The 27,428-nt window shown below is 36.8% G+C and overlaps 1 protein-coding gene across 2 annotated transcripts in view; it reads left to right on the top strand.

Annotated features, from left to right (window-relative positions):
- Positions 1-27,428, top strand: part of LOC117418513 (cGMP-dependent protein kinase 1-like) — a 141,357-nt gene that overhangs the window by 45,957 nt on the left and 67,972 nt on the right. For both annotated transcript variants that reach the window (XM_034031650.2, XM_034031648.2), the window contains exon 3: positions 5,148-5,261. In XM_034031650.2, coding sequence (XP_033887541.1) covers positions 5,148-5,261 — 114 coding nt within the window. The remainder of the gene's footprint in view (positions 1-5,147; positions 5,262-27,428) is intronic.

The raw sequence follows: 27,428 nt of genomic DNA, 5'->3' as shown, positions 1-27,428 counted from the left end.
TTTAATTACACGATGGTATAATGCTGTGGAACCTGGAAATCTTTAGTGTTCTAGACACGGATTTGTTGCAATAGAATCACTCAAGGTAGAGCCAGTCTGATTTTTGTTTTATTATAGCGGATCTGTAGGACTATCTGTTTATCATTTACATGGTTGCTTAGAAATGAGACCGATGTGTGGAAGGGCGGGGGAGGGGAACATCACAACTCACAAAAGGCAACTTTACTGTGAATAATTTAAACTGGAAAGAGTATCATCCATGGCTGTTAGATTAGTGGTAATCGGTCCAGCAGCAGAACATGGTCAATCTTTAATTTATTTTTTTCTAATTTGTTTATTTGGTTTTTTACCTATGTACATATTCTGCTATCTGAGCTAAAATATAGCTAGTAGGCAAAAGCAAAATCTGTCATATTTAAGCATCCCCATGGGGGAGCTTGTATGAGTTTTCAAATGTGCCATTGCAGGCTTGGCTGCCAGCGTCACTTGTACAACTGCTAACCCTTTAGCTGGCAACTTCATAATTTAAGTGCTGTGGTAGTTTATCAGGCAAAATCTAAAGGCACCCTTCACTTGATCTAAGATGGCCATCACTGTGGTCATGTGATATTTGCTTTCCGGATGATAAAGACTAGGCTTGTAACGATAACAATAATAATCAAATTATTTATCGAGTCGAACCCCACGATAAGAAATCGATAATATTTTAATGAAATCGAATATTCCATGAAATAAAAAATTTGTCTTGTATATATTAATTTACTGTCAAGAACCTAATCTGTGTTGTTGCTTCTAAAAGTTACTGAGAATATGCGTCTGTGAACAAATACAGGATGATGATGCAGAGATCAGAAGTAACTTGCTTTGTTAATGTATTTTATACATATTTCTTTTAAATCAGTCCCAACTGTAGCCGTCTGTCTTGAGCCAAACTAATAATATTTAACATTACTACGTTTTACCTTTTCGTTTTGAAGCAATGCCCTATCTGCACCCTTTTTCGTTTTTGATTGCTGTCCGAGTCTAAATGCCACTGGTTCGTAACTCGACGTATTTGATCCAATGAAACATTGCAGGTTGTAAAAAATGGTTTGCCACCAGTAGAATGCAAAATTATTGTACACAATGCGCTGCAGTAATGATTGTAGATTTTTTTTAATTCATTTTGGACACTCGCAAAATGTTCACTCGCTTAACAATATCAGTTGAGATCTCATAGGTTACTAAACCCGCCCCGGATGCCCATATCTACCAATCAGTGAGGAGAGCCCAGAGTGGGTATTGGCTGCTGTTAAGTGTCAATCAATATATCCTGTCCAGTTTTCTTTTTGAAATTGAAACAAGCTTATAAACACATCAGGAACCTGGACCGATACAAATAGCTTAATTGGATGTACAGTGCCTTGCGAAAGTATTCGGCCCCCTTGAACTTTGCGACCTTTTGCCACATTTCAGGCTTCAAACATAAAGATATGAAACTGTAATTTTTTGTGAAGAATCAACAACAAGTGGGACACAATCATGAAGAGGAACGGAATTTATTGGATATTTCAAACTTTTTTAACAAATAAAAAACTGAAAAATTGGGCGTGCAAAATTATTCAGCCCCCTTAAGTTAATACTTTGTAGCGCCACCTTTTGCTGCGATTACAGCTGTAAGTCGCTTGGGGTATGTCTCTATCAGTTTTGCACATCGAGAGACTGAAATTTTTGCCCATTCCTCCTTGCAAAACAGCTCGCGCTCAGTGAGGTTGGATGGAGAGCATTTGTGAACAGCAGTTTTCAGTTCTTTCCACAGATTCTCGATTGGATTCAGGTCTGGACTTTGACTTGGCCATTCTAACACCTGGATATGTTTATTTGTGAACCATTCCATTGTAGATTTTGCTTTATGTTTTGGATCATTGTCTTGTTGGAAGACAAATCTCCGTCCCAGTCTCAGGTCTTTTGCAGACTCCATCAGGTTTTCTTCCAGAATGGTCCTGTATTTGGCTCCATCCATCTTCCCATCAATTTTAACCATCTTCCCTGTCCCTGCTGAAGAAAAGCAGGCCCAAACCATGATGCTGCCACCACCATGTTTGACAGTGGGGATGGTGTGTTCAGGGTGATGAGCTGTGTTGCTTTTACGCCAAACATAACGTTTTGCATTGTTGCCAAAAAGTTCGATTTTGGTTTCATCTGACCAGAGCACCTTCTTCCACATGTTTGGTGTGTCTCCCAGGTGGCTTGTGGCAAACTGTAAACGACACTTTTTATGGATATCTTTAAGAAATGGCTTTCTTCTTGCCACTCTTCCATAAAGGCCAGATTTGTGCAGTATACGACTGATTGTTGTCCTATGGACAGAGTCTCCCACCTCAGCTGTAGATCTCTGCAGTTCATCCAGAGTGATCATGGGCCTCTTGGCTGCATCTCTGATCAGTCTTCTCCTTGTATGAGCTGAAAGTTTAGAGGGACGGCCAGGTCTTGGTAGATTTGCAGTGGTCTGATACTCCTTCCATTTCAATATTATCGCTTGCACAGTGCTCCTTGGGATGTTTAAAGCTTGGGAAATCTTTTTGTATCCAAATCCGGCTTTAAACTTCTCCACAACAGTATCTCGGACCTGCCTGGTGTGTTCCTTGTTCTTCATGATGCTCTCTGCGCTTTAAACGGACCTCTGAGACTATCACAGTGCAGGTGCATTTATACGGAGACTTGATTACACACAGGTGGATTCTATTTATCATCATTAGTCATTTAGGTCAACATTGGATCATTCAGAGATCCTCACTGAACTTCTGGAGAGAGTTTGCTGCACTGAAAGTAAAGGGGCTGAATAATTTTGCACGCCCAATTTTTCAGTTTTTTATTTGTTAAAAAAGTTTGAAATATCCAATAAATTTCGTTCCACTTCATGATTGTGTCCCACTTGTTGTTGATTCTTCACAAAAAATTACAGTTTCATATCTTTATGTTTGAAGCCTGAAATGTGGCAAAAGGTCGCAAAGTTCAAGGGGGCCGAATACTTTCGCAAGGCACTGTAAGTGCAGGGTGAAAGTACACAAAATAGACAGTTTTCGTTGCAGGAAATAGTAGGCTAATGTACTTTTTGGAAAAAATGACTATATAGTTGTATTCACTGAAGATAATGCAAATCTAAGTGGCTATGCAAAGTCATGTAAAGTTTTGATTAAAATATGACACCAAAAAGTAAAATGCATCTGTGCAGCTGCAACACACTAGAAGGGACAGCTGCTTTCACTAGCAGAAGCTGGGCCACGTAATTCATCAGTTGTAACCAACAGCAAATAAAAAAATAAAAAAAGATTGAATTATTTCCATGTGAATAGGCCATAATGTTAATGTAGTTTTCAAACCTTGTTTTTTTTCCCCCTTTGGACAGGAGAAAAAAAATGATCGAATCGTTGTTAGAATTTGCACGATAATCGATCAAGAGTCAATGTCAGGGTTCGATTTACAACACTAATAAAGACCTATTGCTTTGAGATATTGACTTCATGCTCAGCACAAAGCTGTATTCTATGATTCTCTCTGTAACGTTTTTATCATGGGCATCGTACAAGATAACATTTCTCTTTCATGTCAGTTACATTGTAAAGCTGCCGCAACCACAGTCTCAAAGCCTCATATATCAGAAACCATTTGACTTCAAAAACGAGAAAAAGCAGGTTGCGTAGATGACTTATATTGAACCCTGACACCCCTGGTAAAACAAGTGAGTGGTTGTACAGTATTTGTTAGCCTATTTGTTTTTCTATGGGTCTCTCGCTAATCACGGCCCTCGATATATAGAGGATTTATATTGGACCCCAACACCTGCGATATATCGAGTGGGTGGTCTGTATATATATTTTTTTATTCAGTGGGTTTTATTTGCTGATTATCCCGTGCATAATAAAGGCGGCTGTTTGTCAATTCACCCTTTACAGGTTTATATCTAGAGATCTGTTTATCCAATTGTTATTGAGTATATTAGAACCTGTGGTTATACAGTAGGGAGGCATCTTACTGTCTGTCTGTCAAACTTACATATAGTGGATGTAGGTCATGGTGATTTCATTTTTAATGTACATTTTGTGATTGTTATGATGTTTTTTATCCAGATAGCAAGGGTTATTAATCAATATAAAGAATTTCATTACCCCGTCAACACTGTCTTTACAGTTTGCTTTGTGAATGACAAATTGCTGCCAGCTTCTGTCTAAATAAAAATCACTCTCAGCCCTATTGCTGCTTTCTCTAATTTAATAATACAGGCTATCAAGACGGACTTTTATTATCAAACATATAGAATTTATGAAATTCAGACAAGAAGCTGAAGATTTTGCTGGGGTACCAGTACCCCAGTTTAATAATAACCAAAGATGTGTGGGTTAAAATACAAAGACACTTGCGGTAGTTTAAAACAGAATAATAAATTAAACAATAGCAGAAACAGTAATGTGAATGTTTAAAAGTCATGTGGTGTTTGGTAACAACTAATCAGTTGATCTTAATGGTGTTATAAGGTATTGTTGTCTTATAAATAATTAAAATAACACAATCCTAGGGATTTTGCATATTTACAGACTAAAATGCACCAGACTCAAATTATGTTGCTTTTCACAACCGTGGTACACAGACCCCAATATACAGTATACTACAGTTCTTTGAGAAGCCTCTCAAAAGCTCCTTGTCTAAATCCTGCAGTCCTTCAGCAGATTACCGTGCGCGAAAAAGCCCATATCATCCTCTTTACCAGGATTGATGAAAATGGATTTAGTGGATTGTCCTCAATAAACCCTGCATTTATGGGTGTTAAGAACATAGTTATAGTAATAGAAAAATACACAAGGAAATACATCGCTCACAGAGTTCAGCTGATATTATGGCAAAGATAGTTTACAAGTGGGAGTTTAAAGTAGTTTAACAATTAGAACAATGCTTCAGAATATTTCATATTATCCTACATCTAATGATCGTACCGTCGTATATCTAATGATTGAGTGTTGGGGTAATAAAGGTTGGGTTAATAATTAAAAGCTACATAGCAATGCATGTTATACATCATTCTTTCATTTAAGCACAAGACAATTTTTATAAAAAAATAATTCCAGACTGATGAGGTTAATGTTTGTTGATTTGTTTTATTTGTTTTTCAGATGGTAAGGTTGAAGTAACCAAAGAAAGCATGAAGCTGTGCACTATGGGACCAGGCAAGGTGTTTGGGGAGCTGGCTATCCTTTACAACTGCACTAGAACTGCGACAGTGAAAAGTAAGTTTTAACGAAGATGGTGCTACCATGGATGAAAAAGTCCTGGTTTATCTAAAGACACATTAACACCAAAGATCATTTCAGAAATTTTTGTCAGTAACATGATTATTTTTTATGGTTGGCACATTAATTTTTAATTTGCCAGTATTTCCATATTGACACTGACTTGAGCTAGATGCTGATTCCAGTGTGTCTTATCTTGTCTGGATTTACAATTCAAATCATGATTATATTAATTTGTTGGCAGTGAGACACATTTCTGCAACACATATTACCTGCCCATATCACAGTTAATGCTGTATGTGGTTTCACTCTAACCAGGTCCTGAATATGAACATGTGGGCTTTGTTGTTATTACTCTGCAAACATGCTGTATGTCTGGGGGGAAAAGACAGTAGAAAGATGTCAGGTTTTCTACCTTAATTTTGAGGTTGGCTGAGCTGATGGCCATACATGATAGACATTTCTATTCACAGAAGCACGCACAAATTATGGGAGTAGCAGCTGCTGTTTTGTGAAATTCACCTTGGTAGTCTTCATGTGCTGCAGTTGCTTCAATTGTTTTTCGATCTTTCAAAATAACTGAATTTTGATACCTAGTGTTCAATTAAGGGTTTTAACTACTATAGTTTCTCCATCTGGAGTGTAAGAGAGATTCTTTAAAATAAAAGATTTAATTATCTTTCTGAATGATGCATGGGACCCAAAGCAAACCAGAGAAGGGCTTTGTAAAGCCTTTGGAATTGTACATTGACTTGATTTCAGCCAAAGCTGCCTTTTAGTTAAATGCCACAATTACAATAATGACTGTTTAAATAGGAGCTTTAATTACAGAGGCATTTAATTTATAAAGACTGTTTCTTTCTAATGTAGGAATGAATATAATGTTGGCAGCTAATTTGCCAAACGAATGTAATTAGAGGTTCCCTCAAAGAATCTCAAGCAGACACTGCAGATACCAAATAGAATGATAAATGTGGTTCAGGAGAAAAGATATTGGTGTATTTATTTATTAAACATTACTTCTAATCCCTGCACATGACATGCAGGGATGCATTTAAATTACAATGATTTAATATGTTCTGTGAAATGGCAGACAGGTACATTGAAAAAACTAAATCGAAACAGATTGATATCTGTCTTTATTAGATCTTATTGAAATTCATAGAAGACACCCTCTAGAGGTTAGATATCAGGGCATTATATACTGGGAAACCATACCAAGTAAATGGCTCATGTTTTATATTGTTAATTAAAGTCCTGGATGCTGTCATTACTGTAGTGCAACATAATACCCAGACACCAGGATAATAAATAAACCCTGTCGCAATTTGAAATAAGTGGACAAATCAGAAGTGATTCACTACTGCTTTAACAGCTTCCTACTGTCTCCTGGTTTCTGGATACATGACACAAAGGATTTAAACAACAAAAGTAAGATGTACCATGTGCTCACCACACCCATTAGGCTGCTAGCCAGGACAACTACTGTATATTTCAAAAAGCAGTTAAAAGGTATTACAGAATGTATTAATTACACCAGCAGTCACATTTAATTTGTTGTGCTTAGCAGCAGCTTTTGTGGTGATAGGCTATAAAATCTTGTACTGCTATGGTATATAAAGATTTATCACTTAATTTTGCAGACTAAAATGTGCTAAAGTGTCCTTTCTTTGGGATTGAAGGCCTTATTCACAAACCTCACAAAGACTGTTTTACGGAATGTTTTTAAAGGACTGTTTAAATACTAAAATTATCATAGATTAAACAGTGCTTTGAAAAAGGAGAGTGGGTTTATACACCTCTCCAAAACAGTTTAAATATGGTTTATGATTTGCTAATCTGATTTCATTAATCAAAACTGGCTTTAAAAAACAGACTGTCAAAACAGTTCTTAAAAGTTCTCTGCAGAGGGCCTGGAGATGCACCCAGAGATGCACCCACTCAACAAATGTATTGTATGATCTGTCTTTTGAAGCCCTTGTTGTTGTATCCCATTTAAAAACCCTTCACTAAAACTAATCCTACAAAGTAGACCATGAAATAAACTGTTATACTTTTGATATAAACAAACAAAAATACATGCAGCAATGTGCAGACCTTCCTTGTTTGGGGTTTCATTAAAAGCCTGCCTGGGCTTTGATTTTCCAATGAATAAACCTTTAACTTGAGATGTCTAATTAGCAAGTCATGATGTGCAAAGCCGCCCAAGGGTCCCTGTGTAAAACATCAGTAAGGTAGAATTTAAATGGGCATTCAACAGCTGTTTTTGGTTTTACAAAAAATCACATTACCGTGATAATGTAGCAACCTCCCGTGATAATGTAGCAACCTGATAATCTAGCTACCTGGAAAGTACTGAAAGCATATTTGTGTTTTCTTACAATTTCCCAACTGGTTAAATAAGAGAGCATAGAAGCAAAGTCTGTTTTTAGTTGCAAATCAGCAATATACTCTATACTGATTTTACAGTAAGTCAGTTGGTTTTAATAAGAATATGAGACCGTGGTATGAAGAAAGGGTTAATAGTTTAGAGTGTAATTATTTAGATAAAGATAGGATTAAAATGTAGAGGTTCATAAACGTTGTTTCAGTGCTATCCATACAGTATAATAGGCCCTTAGCAGTATCAAGGAGGAGGTCGTTGTTCAGTAGATAAAAGCAGATACAATTCAATGCAGTGCCTTAAACACTTTGTTCTTTTGATATCTAGTGTGGTGTATTCATTATACTTAGTAAGGTGCAGGGTGATCTAGATAAAGACCTGTTCTGGAGATTCTTCTCAGTGGGAGTTTTGAATGGCAGTGACGTACGTGGCAAGTTGAGGACCTGTAATCTTATTTAGTTCAGCCCTTAGCTCAGGATCTCTGAAACATTTTGAAAATCCTTGTTAGACACAATAAACTACAGTAATGTTGTAAGACTAACTTTGAGTAAAAAAAATAAACGATAGACATGAGGTGGTACTCTCCTTTAAATCAATTTGTGCCAGATTCTCATTTAAATGCCTTGCTTTGAGTAGTTTGTTGCCATAGAGACAAATCTATCTGCACTATTTATACCGAATCTCAGGAAAAAAAAAATTGCTTCCTGCAGTATGTTTCACCTTCATCTTCCACCAGTGCCCTCAGCAAACAGGAGAGGAAAGTATATTGCTTCATTAATAGCATCCTTGGCTTTTTAAAAGAGAGGCAATTGCATTTGCTATCATAAATGTAAATACTGCTTTAGCACAGTGCACAATGAAATGCAGATCAAACACATATGCCCCACAAAATTAGCCATCTAAATGGATTGACCTATAGAGAAAATGCAAGAGCATGCTTCTTTTTATCTGCTCATTGTCACATTCTATAGCTAAAAACCTTGTCTTGTTGCACACATATTGTTATATAATGTATATTATAAACTGCTGAGGATCTTTCAGCCAATCAAAGTGCATGTTTTGCCTGCCTTATTGCACAACACATTACAGAGAAACCCAATTTATGACATCAACCCTACCATTTTGAGTTGTTATCGTCCTGTGTTCTCGATATTGATACGGTTGATGTCACCTGCATGAAAAAACCATACCTGAGGCAACCGCAAAGTAAATTAATTATATATTAACAATAAAGCAGCATTGGACTACAAGCACTCCTACTACAGTGTGTAAACAGACCTCGGCCCATTCACTTCTACTCCTGCCTATAAATCCCACATACACAGATGTTCGTCTATACTAGAACCTGATATTCATGCCATAAATCCATCTGAAATATCTTTTTTTATTTATTTATTTTTTAAAATTTAGTTGTTGCCAATTACTTTTTATTATTTTCTCCCCAATTTGAAATGCCCAATTATTTTTAGGCTCAGCTCACCGCCTTAACACAGACAATGACCTTGAGTACCCCCAAGAGATTCATCAAGCATGTTTCTCAAGTAGGCATTTTATTTATTCATTCTTTAACCAGGAAAAAAACCATTGAGACCACGGCCTCTTTTACTAGAGTGTCCTGGCAAGATGACCAGAAACAGACAGCAGTCATTTCACATCCCTAAAAATAACATCACTCTAAAAGACAATCACATCATACGTTTGATCTGGGATCAGAAACATTTACACTTCAATAATTCTTGGAACATACTCATTGAAATAAATGTAATATTGGTCATTATTCTTCCTTTAGCTGATACATTTAGATTATTTATCCGATGCTTCCGTGCCATAGGGGTGCTGTAGCTAAATGCTGATCGGCTTCTCCAAGGCACTTGATAAATAAGTGCAAGACTAGATTGTAAACTATACTTGGGTATATTTACCTGTAGCAACAAACCTAGGTAATCTGGCAACAAACCTATTACAGTTTTACACACAAAAAGTAACCAGTGCAATTGCCTTCTACAATTAAGTGACATCCAATTTAAAGAAGCCAGTAACTGTCAGTGATGGGTTTGAGGGTGTCATTCTAGTACAAATCTGCCTTCTTTGTTCATTAGTTGATCTATTTTTTTAAATTGCTCAGCAGAGGCATGTAAAAATAATGTATCACCTAATCAAACAAAGGAAAAATACAGCTCTTATAACACGGTTTCTACTTTGAAGTGTAACATTTTTTTCGCTGTCGAAAAAGAAAACCCAGTTTATGAGCTATTTTCTTTGAGATAGTTAAAATATAACTTCAGCAATGGATCCAGCCAGATCCCAAGATATGTATAACTATCCCCCACCTCAAGAGGCTCTCTAGTCAATGAATGAAGGATTAAGAATTGTTACAAACTTTTGAATTTAGGTCCAAAAAACATTAACATATTTTATTTATTTATTTATTTTTTAAATTAAGTAACAGCTTTAAATTCCAAAAACGTTATTGTACAATACTGGAAGCCTCTTGGAGTTTTTTTTTAAATTGTGTCTGTGCCAGAGTATCCAGTAGTATAAAACACTGTTCATCCATTTTCAGTTGTTGTGCTCCTTTAACATAAAAACTGGTGACAAAAGCATTACATTTCTAACTGTTTAATCTAATTTTCACATTTTGAAATAGCAGTCCATAAGGATGAATTTTAACACATCAATCTACTGTACCTGGCCTACTTTTACACTGCAGGAGAAAATGTCCTATTGTTTTGAAAGGAGAAATAAATTAGAGCATTTGCACTTTTTAATTCAATAACTAGAGCCTTTGAACTTTGCAACTCAATGTCTTGTAAGCTGTTTGTTTTTCAATTTGTAACAATGAAAACATTGAAAATGCAGAGCAATAAAGTAACAATTTCATAGAAACAGAACACATCAAAATGTTGAACACAATTGTAATAATCTATTTAAAATATTAACCAGCCTAGTACTTTCTGAAATTCAGTTACTGTATAATATACCTGAACCTTCACTACTAACAGGACCCCATTTGTAAAATCATGAGGTTCACTTGATGCAACCCTGGTTCTTTCTGTGCTTTTTTTCAGACATTTCATAGACCAGATCTCTATTTTCAGCTTTGGTATGTTGCAAGAGACTGCAATCAATACCTAATTTTGCAAGAGGGATGTACAATTTAGAGTTAGTGGAGGGAGAAGATGAAATCCATTTGTGAAATCAACTGTACTGTGGTTCAGGCTAAAACAGAAACACATGTTCAGTGTGCACTATATTGCTTTGTTATTGCATACAATAGATGTTCATACTTTTCCGCATATTAGATGTGGCTAATAAATATAAGGCTTTTTATTGGTACCATTATGAGGATACATTATCTACTGAATGTTATCCCCACTGATATAAAGTACAGTACCTGCACATTAAAAATAAAATAAAGAGTTGGCTTGCGTCAGTTTAGCTTTATAGTCACTTCAAAGGGCTGAGTACCAGAGCACTGTAGCAATGGGGTTATTACATATTTCATTGTGACGTGCTTATAGCACATCGGTGAACTCTAAACATTCGCATCGGTGAACTCTAAAAATAGCATTTACCTACTTAAAAATAGCATGGGAGAAATTCTCCCCAGAAGCAATGCTGGTGGTTAAGTGTTTGACAGCCATGATTAAGTTTCCGTGTCTCTTTCTAATGTTAGCAGCCTCAGGAATAATGTATTTGAAAACTTCAATCATTAGAGATACAAAATGCATGGCACCATCTGGACAGAAGATAAGTTATAAGATGTGATTTTCCTTCATGGCCTTTAAAATAAACACAGGCTACTATGTCAATCTAGATGCTGCTAGTGAGTTTTTCCAAAAATCATTATTTCATAATTGTTTTCTGTGATGATTGTTTTCTGTGATTTATGTGATAATTTCAAAGTTAATCTGGGAAAACTTACTTGAGCAGAATTTTCTACAGACATGCTATTTTTAGATACTTTAAAATTCACTATCAGGAATGTAATCACAGAACCCCCCATGGATGAAGCCTTTATATTAAAGGGACAAGCTGACCTGCTTTTTATGGGCTCTTAGTTTCCTCCCTGGAGGCACATCCCTGGAGAAGGGGATATACTTCTATTTATCTTGTGAACCTCTTGCTATATGTTATTAACAGTTTCAGTATTTGGTATACAGTATATTGGGGGCCATTCAGCCCATCTTGCTCGTTTGGTTGTTAGTAGCTTATTGATCTCAGAATCTCATCAAGCAGCTTCTTGAAGGATCCCAGGGTGTCAGCTTCAACAACATTACTGGGGAGTTCGTTCCATACCCTCACAATTCTCTGTGCATTCTTACCACTTGCATTCTTACCACTTGTGCTGCTTGGTAACTTATTAGCTAAAAATCGTATCTAAAAAAAATGAAAAAGAATGCTAGCATCACGTCATAAAACACTGACTAGCTCACTCTGGGAATCGTTTCAACGTTATTTATTCCTCTTCCACTAAAAATACAAATAGCAATGGATGTAAACTAGATTTGTATGACTGGGATGCCATAGCACTTGCTCCTTTTTCTTTGGAGGCTCCTTCTGTGAAACCTAGGTAAATATTAATCTAATTAGTACACTTATTGGATACATATCTACCCAATAGCCTGGAATCAGATATCCTATACATATATGAAGAGAACTGTAAAACACTGTAAAACAAAATCAAATACTGTAAAACAAGTTTTCAAGAGTATTCAAATCTGGGCTATGTACTGTATATATCACTTACACTTTAACATGTAGATACAGCAGCCATGCAGTTGACTTGTAGACACCAATAATTGGAAAAACAGAACAATCTACTGCAACTTGATTGCTTAAACCTTGAGGTCAAGCAGTGGGCTATGTGAGGAAAGATTAGCTGGTGTTTTGTGGCAGCTGAATTACTGTACTCATTTCAATTGGGAGAGATACAGTATAGGTGGCAGACATATGTGAATCTCATCTGTATTGGTAATATTCTGTAGCATGTTTTTAAATAACTTGGCATGTATGGTCTGTTAATATGACAGGAATGACTTGAATCTGAACAACATGGCAGAATCTTGGAAAGGCACTTATTTAGTTAATCGGTAGACATACACTGTATTAGCTACTTTTCATCAAGATTTTGATCGTGATATTTTGACATAGAACTTTTGCTGTATCTATATTATACGTGTGTGCGTGTGTGTGTGAATACAGATGGTAATGTTCACTTCACTAGATTATGTAGGTATCTTAAAGAAAAGAAATACACCTCAAAGTACATTCTGAGCTTAGAGAGAAGACATGTTTGAGAGCCCTTTTGAGTTTAAAAAAAACACTCCTATTTAAATTAATAATAGATTTTATAAAAATCATTTTGCTTAAAGACACGACACTGTTTGCCCTTAACACCTCTTTTTGCAGTCTGTGTGGTGGATGGGACTGAAAACTGCTGTGGAAGAACATGATAAAACATTTATTTGTATTCAGCAGCAAATGAAAATTAATAAGGGAGGGTGAAAAAGTAAGCCACTTCATTCTTGAGTTATTGAAGTTTGGTGTGGGGAATAATCGACTGTCCAGTGCCGTACGGGTTAGGTTATTTTTCTTTTATTTCAATCAAAAATAAAGAAAACGCCCCCTATACTGAGAAGGGTATTGCTGCAGAACACAGACTCTCCCAGCGTAGCTCTAACGGACAGCTGAGCTCACACAGGGTAGTGCTGTGTGTGCAACTCGTAATAGATGTCATCATTATATGCAACAGCCCGATCACATGATAAGAGTGATGAATTTAGGTACTCAAACTAAGTTTATTTCATAACAATAACCTAACCCTAAACCTAAGGTTTGTGAGGTGTTGGCCATGGATCACCAATTAATTCTCACAGGGTAGTCACTATGTTCAGTGTTCTCCCCCACCCACACCCTGTTTATGGTCACATGGTAGAGGTGTTGAGGGTGAATGAAGCACAATGTAAATTACGAGTTGCGCACGCAACACTACCCTATGTGAGCTATGTTACTGTCCCAAAAGAAACAAAAATACACAATATTTTAGACAGCACGTCCACCTCGGTGCATGGTGAAAATGTTCAGTCCCGGTCAGGGTGCTGGTGCTTCAGTGCTGTGCTCCCGTGTTTCAGTCCTGGTCAGGGTGGAGTATTTGCAGCTACATGTCTTCCCCAAGAAGGCTGACTTCCGGTTTTCGCCTACCGTCGAGTCCGCCAGTTTAGTGGAAAACCTACAACCAACCTTACACAGTGCCTTCTCTGGTCAGAAGGGAGATTTACAGCTCAGATACCTGCACTCTCTGTCACAGGAAGGTAAAGGGAAATGATTAAAATCACTAGACCAGCGCTGTGACCTTGTTTTTGTGCCTGGCGGTGTATACCTTAATAGAAAAAGTGTCATTCAAGTTCTCTTTGAAATGTCTACAAATTGAAAAGGTCTGTACATACAAAAACATGTAAGTACACCAATCAGCGTTCCCTCTTAGCTTTTTCGATAGTGAGAAACCTTCGGCCACGCATTAATCCTTTTAATATATTATTTTTGTTGCATTATACAATTTTGAAACAATATCTCAACAATTTAGCAATTTGCTTTAAACAAGACATTTATTGTGCCTCTGCCTCTGATTATGAATCACCCTCTAATTATATATATATATATATATATATATATATATATATATATATATATATATATATATATATATATATATATATATGTGTGTGTGAAGCGTATATTTTCCTTTATGAACCCTGTCAGTAGATTGCCTGCATATAATTGCTTTATACTACGGTATAAAAAAACTGGTGTCTGCACTGTCATCAATTGTAACCATAGGGCTACTGATTTTCCATTTTCTGAATTAGCAAATTCCGTTTTTTTCATGTTTTTTCCCCCCACGTATTAATAATTAAACATGGCGTTTGAAGAAAAATATAATGCTGTAATTGTTATGAAACATGCGATATGTAGTGTAATGACTACATCTTTACACAGTAAAGCAAAAAATTTCCTTTTAAGGAATGTATTGCTAGAAAAATAGCTTTGAGCTTGTTTGTTCATCGTCTGATAATGTAATTAAGAGAGGGCCATGGTTTAATATTGCTTAATACAGCTTTATTAAAGGCAGGTAGCATGGAAATAAATAAACTAAACAATAATTATATGCAATTAATTTGGTTAACTGACTTACTTCGGGAAAGCCCTGCCTGATATTTCTTTAAATAGTTAAAAACCTTAACTCTATTGGGACTGTATAAAGCCAGAGATTTGAGAGGCATGGAGTCTGAAATACCACCTGAGAGACTGGTCCCTCTAGGGTAAGAGGGAAGATAAATTAGCAAGGAACTGAGAATGAAAACAAGACCTCGCTCCCCAGTGCTGTAAAACAGAGCCATTGGGAAGAAAAACAGCAACAATTATGTATTACCATTTGAAACAGGTAGAGGGACACATTTAAAGCTAGAGCAAGGTGTGCTCTGTGAATCCTTTTAACCTTACTTTGGACCAAAATGATTGGTTTTCAAATGGTTTTTGGTTTAGCTCCCATGATAATGCTAGTCTTATGAGATGTACAGGGAGGTTACAGTAACTATATAACTTGCCTTCAGCAAAATATGTGTAGTTTGACTTCTGTGCGGTGTCTGTTGTCTTTACCCTCAGGTATTCAAAAGATAAAAAATTAATCTGTGCACTTTGCAAATAACTCTCATTCCTTACTCATCTTCACTTTATTTGCCATTCAAACATCACTTTTTAAACGTAATCTTATACATTATTTATATTCTGCATTGTTGGTATTAAAAGGTTTTTTGCATAATTAAATTTTTCCATCACTATAGCTTTCTGTTTATTTATGCCCTCGGGTTCAGTGCATTTTTCGACAACAATGGCTTGTTAACGTCTGTTCTGTATGAGCAATTGTAATTGCAAAAATGGTCTTCTAGAGAGGAATCTCAAAATCTGATATTTTGAAAGAGGTTAATTACTGTTATCATCCACATTAAACTATTCTTGAAGAAAAAAAATGTTGCAGTTAGACTTGGGAAGGGGAGAGAGAGGAGCTATATTTCGTAAATCTGAAATCCTAAGCTGCTTACAATTTGGTAACTACTTAACTATTACGTTTCTTTATTTCTTAATTTATTGTCAAAATGCTCTGCAGATGATGGTACCTACATCTATGCTGTTGGTGATGGCTTGGAACCTTAGACACTTTAGTAGTTTTTTTTTGTTTGTTATTGTTATTTTTAGTTAACTCACTTCAGCAGTTAAGGGTGAAGTAAGCAGGTATTTAATTCCACTAGATATTTTAATAACCTAACAGAGACACAGTATAAACTTGAATGCAGAATTCTATTATAATTTAGTATTATTTTACTTTTTGTTTTGCTCTGTTTGCAGTCCTATTTTAGCATAGCTTTGCTTAAATTTACATATTAAAATGAAATGCAACCTGATAGTCTAATTTGGTCCTTCTGTTTTGCCACAGGCAAAACCTTGTCTTGTGGATCTCTGCTTCTGCTTTTCCTACCATGGCACATTTAAACAGTCTTAACAGCTTTTGTTGTTTTCATGCATCCCGCTGTTACCTTGAAGACTGTTGTTCAAATTCACGTAGGTTTGAACAATCTGACATACCAGTAATCGGCAGTATTAGTTCCAGGAATTACCCCATTAAGCATGAGAGAGTCAGTTGCTCTCTTACCACAGCAGATGATTCATCAAGGTTTATACAGATACAGACAATGCTGCAGGACTCTACTGCAGAATTGTTTGATTAGCTGAGGACCAGGGTCTCCTATGATGTCACTATTTGATAGCAGGGGACTAGTAAAACTACTACATTTATTGGAGGTCATATATTTTACCTTTATGTCTGAAATATTATTGATAAGTGAGCAGTGCTTCATTTGTGAGTCAACATAAGGTCTTTTATATAGGTATTACATTTATAAGTATCAACCTAAAATAAAAAATCCAAAAATGTTCTACACGCATTTACAATTTCATAAATGGTTATGACTCCAGCTAAAAATGCATATAAACTTACTAAGGCCCACTCACTTCTGTTATATGGCTTCTGTGTTGGTCAAATTACAATAATAATGAAAGAAGATACAGTAGTAAAAATATTTTTTTACAAACAATTCTACAGACATTAAAAGACATAAAGGTCACTAAAAGATGGAATATACAAGTTGCCTGTGGGGGAAGCATCCCCATACAATTGTGTGTAAAATGAACAACGTAATAGTGTTTGAAAGAGTTCAAGCATTTAACTCAGTATAAGCAATCAGACCTCCAGATTATATGAAGCATGTAAACAGTCCTGTTTGAATATGGTGAAATATGTATGAACTGATTCAGAGGGACGCATCCCTGTTTGTAAAGCTGGTCGACATCCTATAGTGGCAAGCAACTGGTGTAATGTGAGACGAGCTGCAAACTGATGGCCAATTTACAGACTCCGTTGTTAGGAGGGCACCTACTTACCACTGCAATGCAGTGTTTCTCTTATTTGCGCAGCATTTATAATAACTTTATCTCTTTAAGAATGCTTCTGTATTATCTGTCAATTGGGCTTTATGCCTCCAGATTTCTGACTAAGTGCTTATGCCCTTGAACTCCTAGTTCAGTTTGAATTGATTCTTGATTATGGTGCATACTGTAAAGAGCCATTAAAGGTTGTATTTAGTAGAGTTGTAAGCACATGCTATACTTTTTCTTGTTTGGCTTTTTACTTTCAGTTTTTCATTAGAAAAATACGGAATATATGTAATTAAAAAAAAAATACTGTATATATATATATATATATATATATATATATATATATATATATATATATATAGCTTAATAAAACAACAAAGGCCTTACCTTATGCCACACCAACTAGGTCGCAGTTTGTAAACTACATTTAACTTGTATAATACAAAAACATGGCATACTTGGTCTTTCTCTTAGACTGCAGACAAGCTTGCCCCTAAATCCTCCTTGATGATTATTGTACGAAACCAGGATGATCATTTTCAAATATGAAGGTACTGGGGCTGCTTCTACTGTTTCATCAGTACAAACTGGCTTGTGCAGGTCATGAGGGGTTTATGGGGGTTTTGTGTTCACGTTTGTTTCTGTCACTCTGCTTTCCTTTAAAGTTTCATAGATGACTTCAGGGTTCTCAGCAGGAATTTTTCACAGCATGGTGGTGGGAGGAGCGGGGGTGGGAGTGGGGGCGGCGAAAGAAACGGAGATCCTCGCAACCCCCTGCAGGCGAGGCAGGACAAGTCCTGCACATGCTTACGCTTTGTGGAAGTAGTTGTCAGCATATGTAATATTCTATATCTATGGTTGTCAGTAGGTAGATGCAGAGTCTGCGTCATAGGATGACGTACACCCTAGAACGCATTGACGCCATTCCACGGAGGGGAAGCTAGATTTTTGCCATAGTGTTATCGTTTCTGTCCGACTGAGAAACCTGTTTTTACCTTTGACAACATTAAGAATGGCCTACGATTATGTGGATATGATTAGTGCTGTTTTTATTCTTCTTTCAAAAATAGCATAAATATTAGGTTTCTAAACAGTTTTTTTTTAATTCTTTTTTTTTTTTTCAATTGTAGCCTACTGCATAGCAGTAGATTCTGCATGTGAGTTGTATTGTATTATTTGTAGTTAAAATAATATAGGCTACTTATTGATTACTAAAAAAGCTATAGTAATAACGGGCATTTATTATTTTTTTATTATTTATTTCTTAGCAGACGCCCTTATCCAGGGCGACTTACAATTGTTACAAGGTATCACATTATACATTATTTCACATTATACAGATATCACATTATTTTTACATACAATTACCCATTTATACAGTTGAGTTTTTACTGGAGCAATCTAGGTAAAGTACCTTGCTCAAGGGTACAACAGCAGTGTCCCCCACTGGGGATTGAGCCCATGACCCTCCGGTCAAGAGTCCAGAGCCCTAACCAGTACTCCACACTGCTGCCGTAGGGCATCATCTCACATTTTAAATATTCTAATAAACTTTACTGTGATCATGAGATTGTGGAGTTTTGCTTTTGTGTCGTTGTTCCGCTATATATGGTGTTGCACCATTAAAAGACATAACTTACACTTGATCACACGTGTGCTTGCAAGAATAAGTGGAAAACCTGTTTGTCACTGTTGTTCCATAGTTAAGGAATATACAACATAAACATTTTTCCACTTATCGCAAATGAAACTGGACATATACTGAGTCCCACATTTTATATTTTAAAACCTACATACTATATGAAAATCTATCTATGGGAAACTGAAGTCATACAAAGAGATTATTGTAAAATTGTGGAACTTTGGATTTTTTTCTAAAGACCTTGAAATAAAAAAGATTGAATATCTCAAAACTATTTAAAATACACATTACTGTTCTTCGTCTGAACGATTTATTTATTCAACCCAGCTTGTTATGCTATGTTCCCGCTAGCCGCTCGCCATGTCGCCACAAGCGAAACGTTTTCCCTTGTGGCTCAACTATTTTTCCTGAAGTTCGCCATGGTGGTGAAAGCTTTGAAAAATGTACTTGTGTAAAACTGCCAGCACATTCAACGTGTGGTGGTAGATGAATCAATATTTGATTTCATTTTGCCCAGTGAAATCTCTTTAGCTTGATCATGTAACATATGCATGCCAGAAATGTTGTGTTTGGCGGGAGGACAGAGGCTCTAATTAGAAACAGTCAGCGGACGGCGCTGGTTATAAAAAAATGAACAACCCCCCCCCCAAAAAAAACCCACATGGCATCCAAACGGAAAAAAATGTTATAAAACAAATTGTACAGACCAATTACCAGAGTCCTGTTCCCAAAGATGTAGCCCAAGGAATACCAACCATGTACACACAACTAAAATATGACCGTGATACTAGTCACAGGGAGGTGAAGCAGTATGTACAATCCTACTAATATTATTAATTACATTAGTACAATCTTGTGTAACTAGAGGCGCGGTTGGTCATGGAGGCATTAATATTAACATACACTAATAGCACTGTCTACTTGCACAATTTTGCTTTACCGTTCTGTAGTGGAAAGAAAACCGCGTCACTGTCAAAATAATGTAAAGGATTATGCAGTAAATGAATATCTCTGCAAACCTAGTCAGAATTTATGCAATCTGTAATGACATTTTTTCATGTGGGACTAAGTTTGACATTTATTAAATGGGAATCAGAGTTATAGTGCAGTTTAAATATAATATGTATGTGAATTATAAAAGGTAGGGTCTGGCATTTAAATATATCTACATGTTTTCAAATATGACACTTTTTGCCTTGCTGAAACAGTATGTTTATAACTTGTTTATAGTATTGTTAAGTGGCTAGTTTTTTCCAGTGTGTTAAGTTACTTTAGCCACAGTGGCTAACTAAATGAAAGTCTTAGAGGGAACGTAGTTATGGTACAATAGTAAAGATCTGCAACGGTGTTGGTTGTTACAGAGCTGTGTATCAGAGGTGCACCCAGGATCTAGTCTCATCCGTCAACAGAGGGGAATGTGCTAATAAAGTTCAGTGAAGTTCAATCTCATCTCCGTGTCGCATACATTACATGCACCAAACTAAAGAACATGCTGTCACAACCAACCCATTGAAGAGTATTGACAGCTGAAACAATTATTTTAAGCAAACCAATTTCTCACATAAAGGAATAATCAACAATGTTTCACGGGATTATTATTATGTTTTGGCCGTTACGCAAACTGTAAACACAGGCCTGAATACAGCGTCATTTTTCCAGGTAACAACATAACGGCCTGTTATGCTCAACAGCGCTGGCGAGAAGCAGGACTTCAGATTCCCTTTAGAGACTGAAAGTTCCCCAGTTAGAATAATTGCTTTTTTACTGATGGAAGACATTTCCCTGCCAAGATAGATTATTGTCTGCCAGAAATAATTAATTGGCATGGTTACACTAGATTTGTCAATGTAGAAAGTATTTTTTTTTCACAGCAGGATAAACAGTAGAATAGCAACTGCATCCATCCATTGGGATTTCAATATTTGAATTACTGAAATACTGTATAGGAATATGCACATAGACTGGACGAATCACAAAGCGCTATGCATATTTAATATTTTGCTAACGCCATCATTATATTGTCTTTTAGAAAAAAATATATTTTTATTTTCTTTGTGCACCTTTTCTTTAGTAATTCTTTGTCAACTGTAGTAAAATACTTAATTGTATGCCTTAATTAATTCACTGCAATTAGGTCATTGGGAACCCTTTCCACAAACATCCTACACTAAGTTGCAGAAACTTGGGTAAAATGGTCTGGTGTCCTTAACTTAATGTGACTCATAATACCTTGAGTCACAGAGGGCGCTGTCATAACATGATTTGAATTGCAGATGGATAGGTCCACATTTTTTAGTGATGCTATTTACCAAAAAAGTGTATGCAATTTCTATAGTTGTGGAAACCAATGATGGATGTATTAGTTAAAGCCATGCTATTATGCCATCAATTTTAGGGACCTGGCACCCCATCTTTCCTATGGTCCACTTACTTAACTGCATTGCTCTACATTGTATACTTTTCATATGGCATATCTGTGATCTCAAATGACCTTTTCAAGTTATGTTTTGTAATGGGTACTGCTAATGGGTACTCATTATACAAATAGCAGGAAATAAGACTGTATAACAGCTTATATGAAGTGAAGAGACCCAGACACATTGTAGTAGCTCAAAACACACTAATGGACATCTGCAGAGATGTGATTGTTGTGTAAGAAAGGACTAAGACCCTGCTGTGGTTCTGTACCTGCATTGCTCATTCTTTATCTGGGGGGCTTTAATAACCCTCAGAAATCTCTGATTAGGAAAGTGTATTTTGTTCAGGGCTGTGACTCCATTCATTTCTAGCCATACTCATAGCTTGCATTTGGGACCAAAAGCTGTTGTAAAGAATAAAGCCCTTATTTTATCCATGTTGACTGCAAATGTTGACACAATAAAAGTTGCTTTTCTGTGATATAGAGGTTGGCAAAATGTCAGTCTAACTTCTTGTGATATAGCCAATTACATTTTGCTTTATCCAAAATAAAATATATGAAACCAAAAAAAAACAAAAGATGATTTCAGCACAATTGTAACATGATACCATTTTTTGTTTTCAATTGAACATTTGTATTACTTACTACTTGGATTGACCTACTAGAAAGGCCAAACAATCAATGGGAACATCTTTTTGAAAGTATTTTTTATCTTTTCAACATAAATACACTTGCACTATATCTGCTTTTCACTAAATTGTGCTATATGTTAGCCTTAAGGCGAAATTCTGGGGGGTGGTAGCTGGGCTGATGAATTAATTAATGTCTATCATCATTAACCTCCTATTTAAACCCCAATCTCACACTCCTCCTCAGTGTAGCGTTTCACTTTCTTGCATACACTGCAATCCGTTCTCTGCGCAAAATTTAAAACTCTTAATTTTCAGCATGAGCCGACTCCATTTCAGATCAGGAAACCTCCCTGCCGGATTCTCCTCAACAACATCTCATACATTCTCCGTTGGAAACTCAGTACCATCTACTTCTAATGCAGCTTCCCCCACTACCAGACCGGCTGCCCCAGCATTATGGAGCTCAAAACGCCCCCGCCAGCCTGCACGACAACAATATCAACATTCCGGCTGGAAGCGATAGTATGTTGTTCAATATTTATTGTACCTTTTATGTCCGCTACACCAGGCTGCCTGCTTCTCAAGCGCATTTCCGCAAACTCGCTCCCAGAGCTTCAGGACAGGCAGCTACACCGCCCTCCTCTCCAGTCATGGTCACTCGTCTCCTCCCAGCATAGCAACCAGGAGCGCAGCCAAAACAGATCCCACCCTTCAGCTTCATAAACAACATTTTTGAGGACCCCTCATTCACCCCTTCGCCGTCTTATTTGCTTCATTTAATACACGGCTCAATGATATGGACAAACAGGTTGCTTCCAACGCTGCAGCAATCTCTATCAAGCCCAGTATTTGCCACTGCGATCATGGCGCCCATCTTGGTTCAACACTTCTGGTCCCCACAGCTGACGTTCCCACATACAACCTGGCATCAGCTCCCTTAATGGTCCATAGCCCGTGCCTGTAGTGAGAAATCAGTCCAACAACCACATATGGCTTCTACTTTCGATACTTTTGCAACATTAAGGGCTAGATTCTCAAAGCTATTTTCCAGCTCATTTTAATTTATTTTCTGAAAGAGAACATTTTCAAGTACAGTTCTAATTTAAGACTGCTTGCAAGTACTAAAAGATATGGATAAGTTGTTGTTTTGTCAAGTTTATTTTGGAAACATGGTTCACACTGCTATTTGTACTCGATTTTCCCATCCTGTACACTTCCAGTTTCACTGCTACTGACTAAAGATATTTTCATAATGTATCATAGCACGTTCGCAATAACTTACACTGAGCAAGCTCAATAAATGTCAAGGTAGAGCCTTCATTTCACGTCTCCTCGCTCCTTTCTACAGCATCAAGCCAGGAAGCTCAGAAAAGCATATCCATGCAATCCAGGAAGGACATCAAAATGTGTGCATTATTAATTCAAAACTGGAACAGGCTTTCACTATTCTACGAAGACTACATCTCAGCCCCCCATGATTCGTCCCTTTTCACAGACACCTCATTTCTAGGATTCAGGGGTTATATGAATCTCCAGTTTCTGCATGCTCATCGCAGTAGCGGTGGCCCGCCGGGGCCACCAAAGGTTTTCCCCTTCTAGGAAGGGTTTTTTCCTCTCCACTGAGCGGCAGCTCTATTGACTCTATTGTTTGTCTCACGGTGAGTGTCTCTGCGGGGAGCCAGGGGTCTATCCTTTGGGGGGTAAGTGCGGATTCACTCCCTTGACCTCAGGTTGTTACAATACCTTGACCTCGCTCTAGGGGGGTTCTCACCGAGTGAGTCAGAGGGGACCCACAGCCACACTATTCTTTCACAGCTCATGCACTTTTCTACCTCACCATGTGAGGCGCTTTCCTTCCTTTGCTAGGGACATGGCCTGCTTTACGGTCTCAATGCCCAGTCCCAGACTAACCCATCTTTCTGTTGCAGATTCCTTGCAGGAGCTTTTTCCTGGCTTTGGAGGATCGAGCCTCACCTCATGCGAGGGCAGCACCAGACCAGTCAAGGAATCATTTTATATACTTCTTTCAGCCCTACGATCGGGCTATTCCTATCACCCCGAGCGGCGCCTCTGCCGAGCAGAGCAACTTTTATATGTTTTCAGATCCTCAGGAACGCTACCTTCGACCAAGCTCCATCCTCGGCAAAAGGAGAGCTCATTGGTCGGGATCTCTTTCTATCCTATCTTAAGCAGGACCCTATCTGGCCCATCTAAGCCAAGTCATGCGATCGAGCCTCTATCCTTGGCTGAGCATCACTCGCCTGGCCCGTCTTACTAACAGCTCATTTCTGTTTCCTCTGCTCTATCCTCGCAGCCCAGCGGAAACCCCACGAATTGGCAGTTGATTGGGATTTATTTGTTATGTGAAGTACAATATTGCACAGTATTGAAGTATTCTGCCACTGTAACAAATAGCCACATTAATGTTTAGCATTTTCCCTGGATTAATGAATACAGTTTCAAGCCTGCATCTATTCTGATTGGGGGAGGGGGGTTCTTAACGCCTCTACTCATTTTAAAAGAACCACATCAGAGCTGATTTGTGCATATTAGAGCATGTACAGTGAAGGAAGTCTCTGCTCTACCTATTTATCTGGTTGTCATTTTTCATCACTGTTATTTGAAGACATGCAGGGGGTAAGGCATTGGTATATGTGAATGTTAGCTCATTCATTTAGAAACTGAATAGAAAGTAAAACTATTGTCTACCAAGGTCCTCGGAGTATATTCTCTACAATGGAATGCACACAACAATCTTTCTTTTTTTCTGTTATTGAAAACAAAAAAACAATGCTGCCAGTTTTATGTATAATTGTTGTCAGACATAAATGCATATATCACAGTGGCCAATCAATAACCCTGAATAACATCAACAGATGTCCTCTAGGTAGTTTGGCTTTGCACCATTAAAACAGGGATTAAAACAGAACACTGCATCTGGAGTTAGATTTCGGGTAAATGCCTGTTTTAATCCTGCATATGTTTTGCTTTGCAATGTTTACATTTCACACCTGCTTTATTAATAAGAACGCATGACAGTCGAACGAACAGTGAGACAGCCGCCATATACCCCGCGATTGTGTAATTTCTGCTAAAGACGTTTCTCCAGATATATGCTGAACTCTATAAAGTTGAAATATGTATGTGCGTATGCCCGCCTTCAATATATCCTCCGATGGAATTCAACATGGCATAAATTGCATATACAAGGAATATTTCACACCCAACAAATGACTGTCAATAAATGAGTGATTACATAGAAAAAAGATCACTGCAGAATTTGCGACTTGGTATATATGAGAGAAGGATTTCAGAATGCTGGGGTTTAATAGAGGGCAGAATGTACTTTCTGACTATTCATTTGTTCAGATTGAACTACTTTATTCCATCCAAAGAGGTGATGAATGACACGAGTAGACTTATTTGATGTTATGTGATGAAGAGGCATGACATTGTTATAGCGGGCGAGGACTAAAGTTGTATAGTAAGGCATTGTTTTCCAGCACCTGTGATGAAAAATTAATTATGTACACACATTGTATGGTTATTTACACAGTACAACTAACATGCCATAAAATAAATGATGAAAAATACAGTACAATGCATGCAGTGTTCAAATTATTTCTCTATCCATTTAGTGACATTAAATTCCCTTTTTAATACACACCATCAGCTTTATAGTGCCACTTGATTTCCATTTTTATTTCTCTCTGCTCCCTCTTCTTTTTTCATTTTGTAAGTAAAATTGGATTGCAAGGCGTAGAGAATAGAAACATGGTATCTGATACTGTGCATGAAAAGTTATTATTTAAGTTATTTCATTACTGAACAAAGATTTTAGATGCAAGGAAACATGGCACATTGCTAATGAGGTTCCTTAATAATCAAAACAGCTAAACTCTCTGCAAATGGATGGCTGTGAGTCTTTGTCTTCTCAATAAAAAAAGATTTGAATTACAAACAATGAATTAGTCATTAAAAGGAAATGTCTGCCAATATAACTGAATTAGTGAATGAGTATTTACACGGCTACCTCGTAACAAAATTAAAAGAACAGAAACAGGGTAATAAGAAGAAAACACAGATCAAAAGTGCATTAAGACACGGTTGATAATATATATGTAACTGTGAAGGGAAAAAATATACTTTTGAAATACATTCTTTTGATAAATTTCTTAATTATTTTAAAGACAAATAACTAAGCCTTTAGCTAGGGGGTTTTCCACTACCTAGAAAAGTGTCACTTTGATAGTAATGGAAGCAGATGTTTTGATCAATATTCATCTTCATTCCAGAGCAGGTACAATTAAAGTTAAAACGGGATGGAAAACCGACAAATACATTAATAGGCTTAGAGTACATGAATAATGACATTTACAAAATAGAGTTTTGTTACGGTTCTAGTCAAAATATGAATGATACTGGTATTTAAATGTTTATCCAGTATGCAGAGAGAGTTTGCAGGGTAGGGTTGCACACAATGTATACAAAGATGGATGCTGACATTAACTAGTATGGCAGCTGAGGAGGAGAGGTCATTATGAATGTGTGCCTATGACCTTCTCAAACCTCAGATGTTTGTAGAATTCTTTTGTTTAGTTTTACAGGGTAAAGGAAGTGTGCAAATAGACATAAAAATTACTTAAGCTTCAGTTTAGATCTAGCAATGTTGTTATCCACTGTCTGAAATATACAAATCTCAGTGAAGAGAATGTCACAATCAGAAAACAAATTGTAAAACTCATGTGACATTTTTTTGTTTGTTTGTTAATTATAACATTAAGAACAGGTTACTAATTACTTACAGAAAAGTGCAAACCTGCTACCCTTATCGATCCAAAGGAAAATGCCAAATTATCCAAATGTAATAGCATGTGCATGAAAAGGGGTTTACAGTAATAGCTAATCAGTGACCAATTCAACACTGATGAACCATAGACACATAACTCGTAGATTCAAGGGTTTAAGCAGTTAACATTTGCTGGAATTGGTTATTCCAACTCTTGTTAGTAATTCATGCTCAATACAAGCTTCATATGTAAAGGCTGCACAGCAGGCTTCACAGAATTCAAATAAATACAAATATGTATCCATAGTATAAATTGTAACTGCAGATCATTTTATCTAAAATCTGAATTGAATGATCTAAATTTTAATTCTGCCAAAATAGATAAGCAATCTTGATTACACTGTATATGGCACCAGTATATCACTATATTACAGTTCACATGCCTGAATTTACTGCTGAACAGTAACCTGCTTGAACATGTTTTTTTTTTCTCTGCTAAAAAACTAAAGGTTAATGTAACTCTTGAATAAAAATATCCTTTCTATGTCATCATTTTAATGTTGGGAATAGGCACACTGAACTCTAACACCCAAGGGTTGTTTCTTTCTTATCTTGTCACCAGAATATACAGTATTTACCTCGTAGGTCACCATTAACCACTTGTTTATCTTGGAATTGAGAATGGAAGGAATAGATAAGAAAGCATGCCTATCTTTGAAAAAAGAGACAGGCATTCAGAAAGCCTTTGGGATCTGATGGGACTTGGGGGGGGGGGCAACAAAATAAACCTTATTTTTCTGGTGGTAT

Source organism: Acipenser ruthenus, chromosome 13 (assembly GCF_902713425.1).
Source record: "Acipenser ruthenus chromosome 13, fAciRut3.2 maternal haplotype, whole genome shotgun sequence".
NCBI classification, from domain to species: Eukaryota; Metazoa; Chordata; class Actinopteri; order Acipenseriformes; family Acipenseridae; genus Acipenser; species Acipenser ruthenus.
This window is presented reverse-complemented; position numbering and strand designations above follow the sequence as displayed.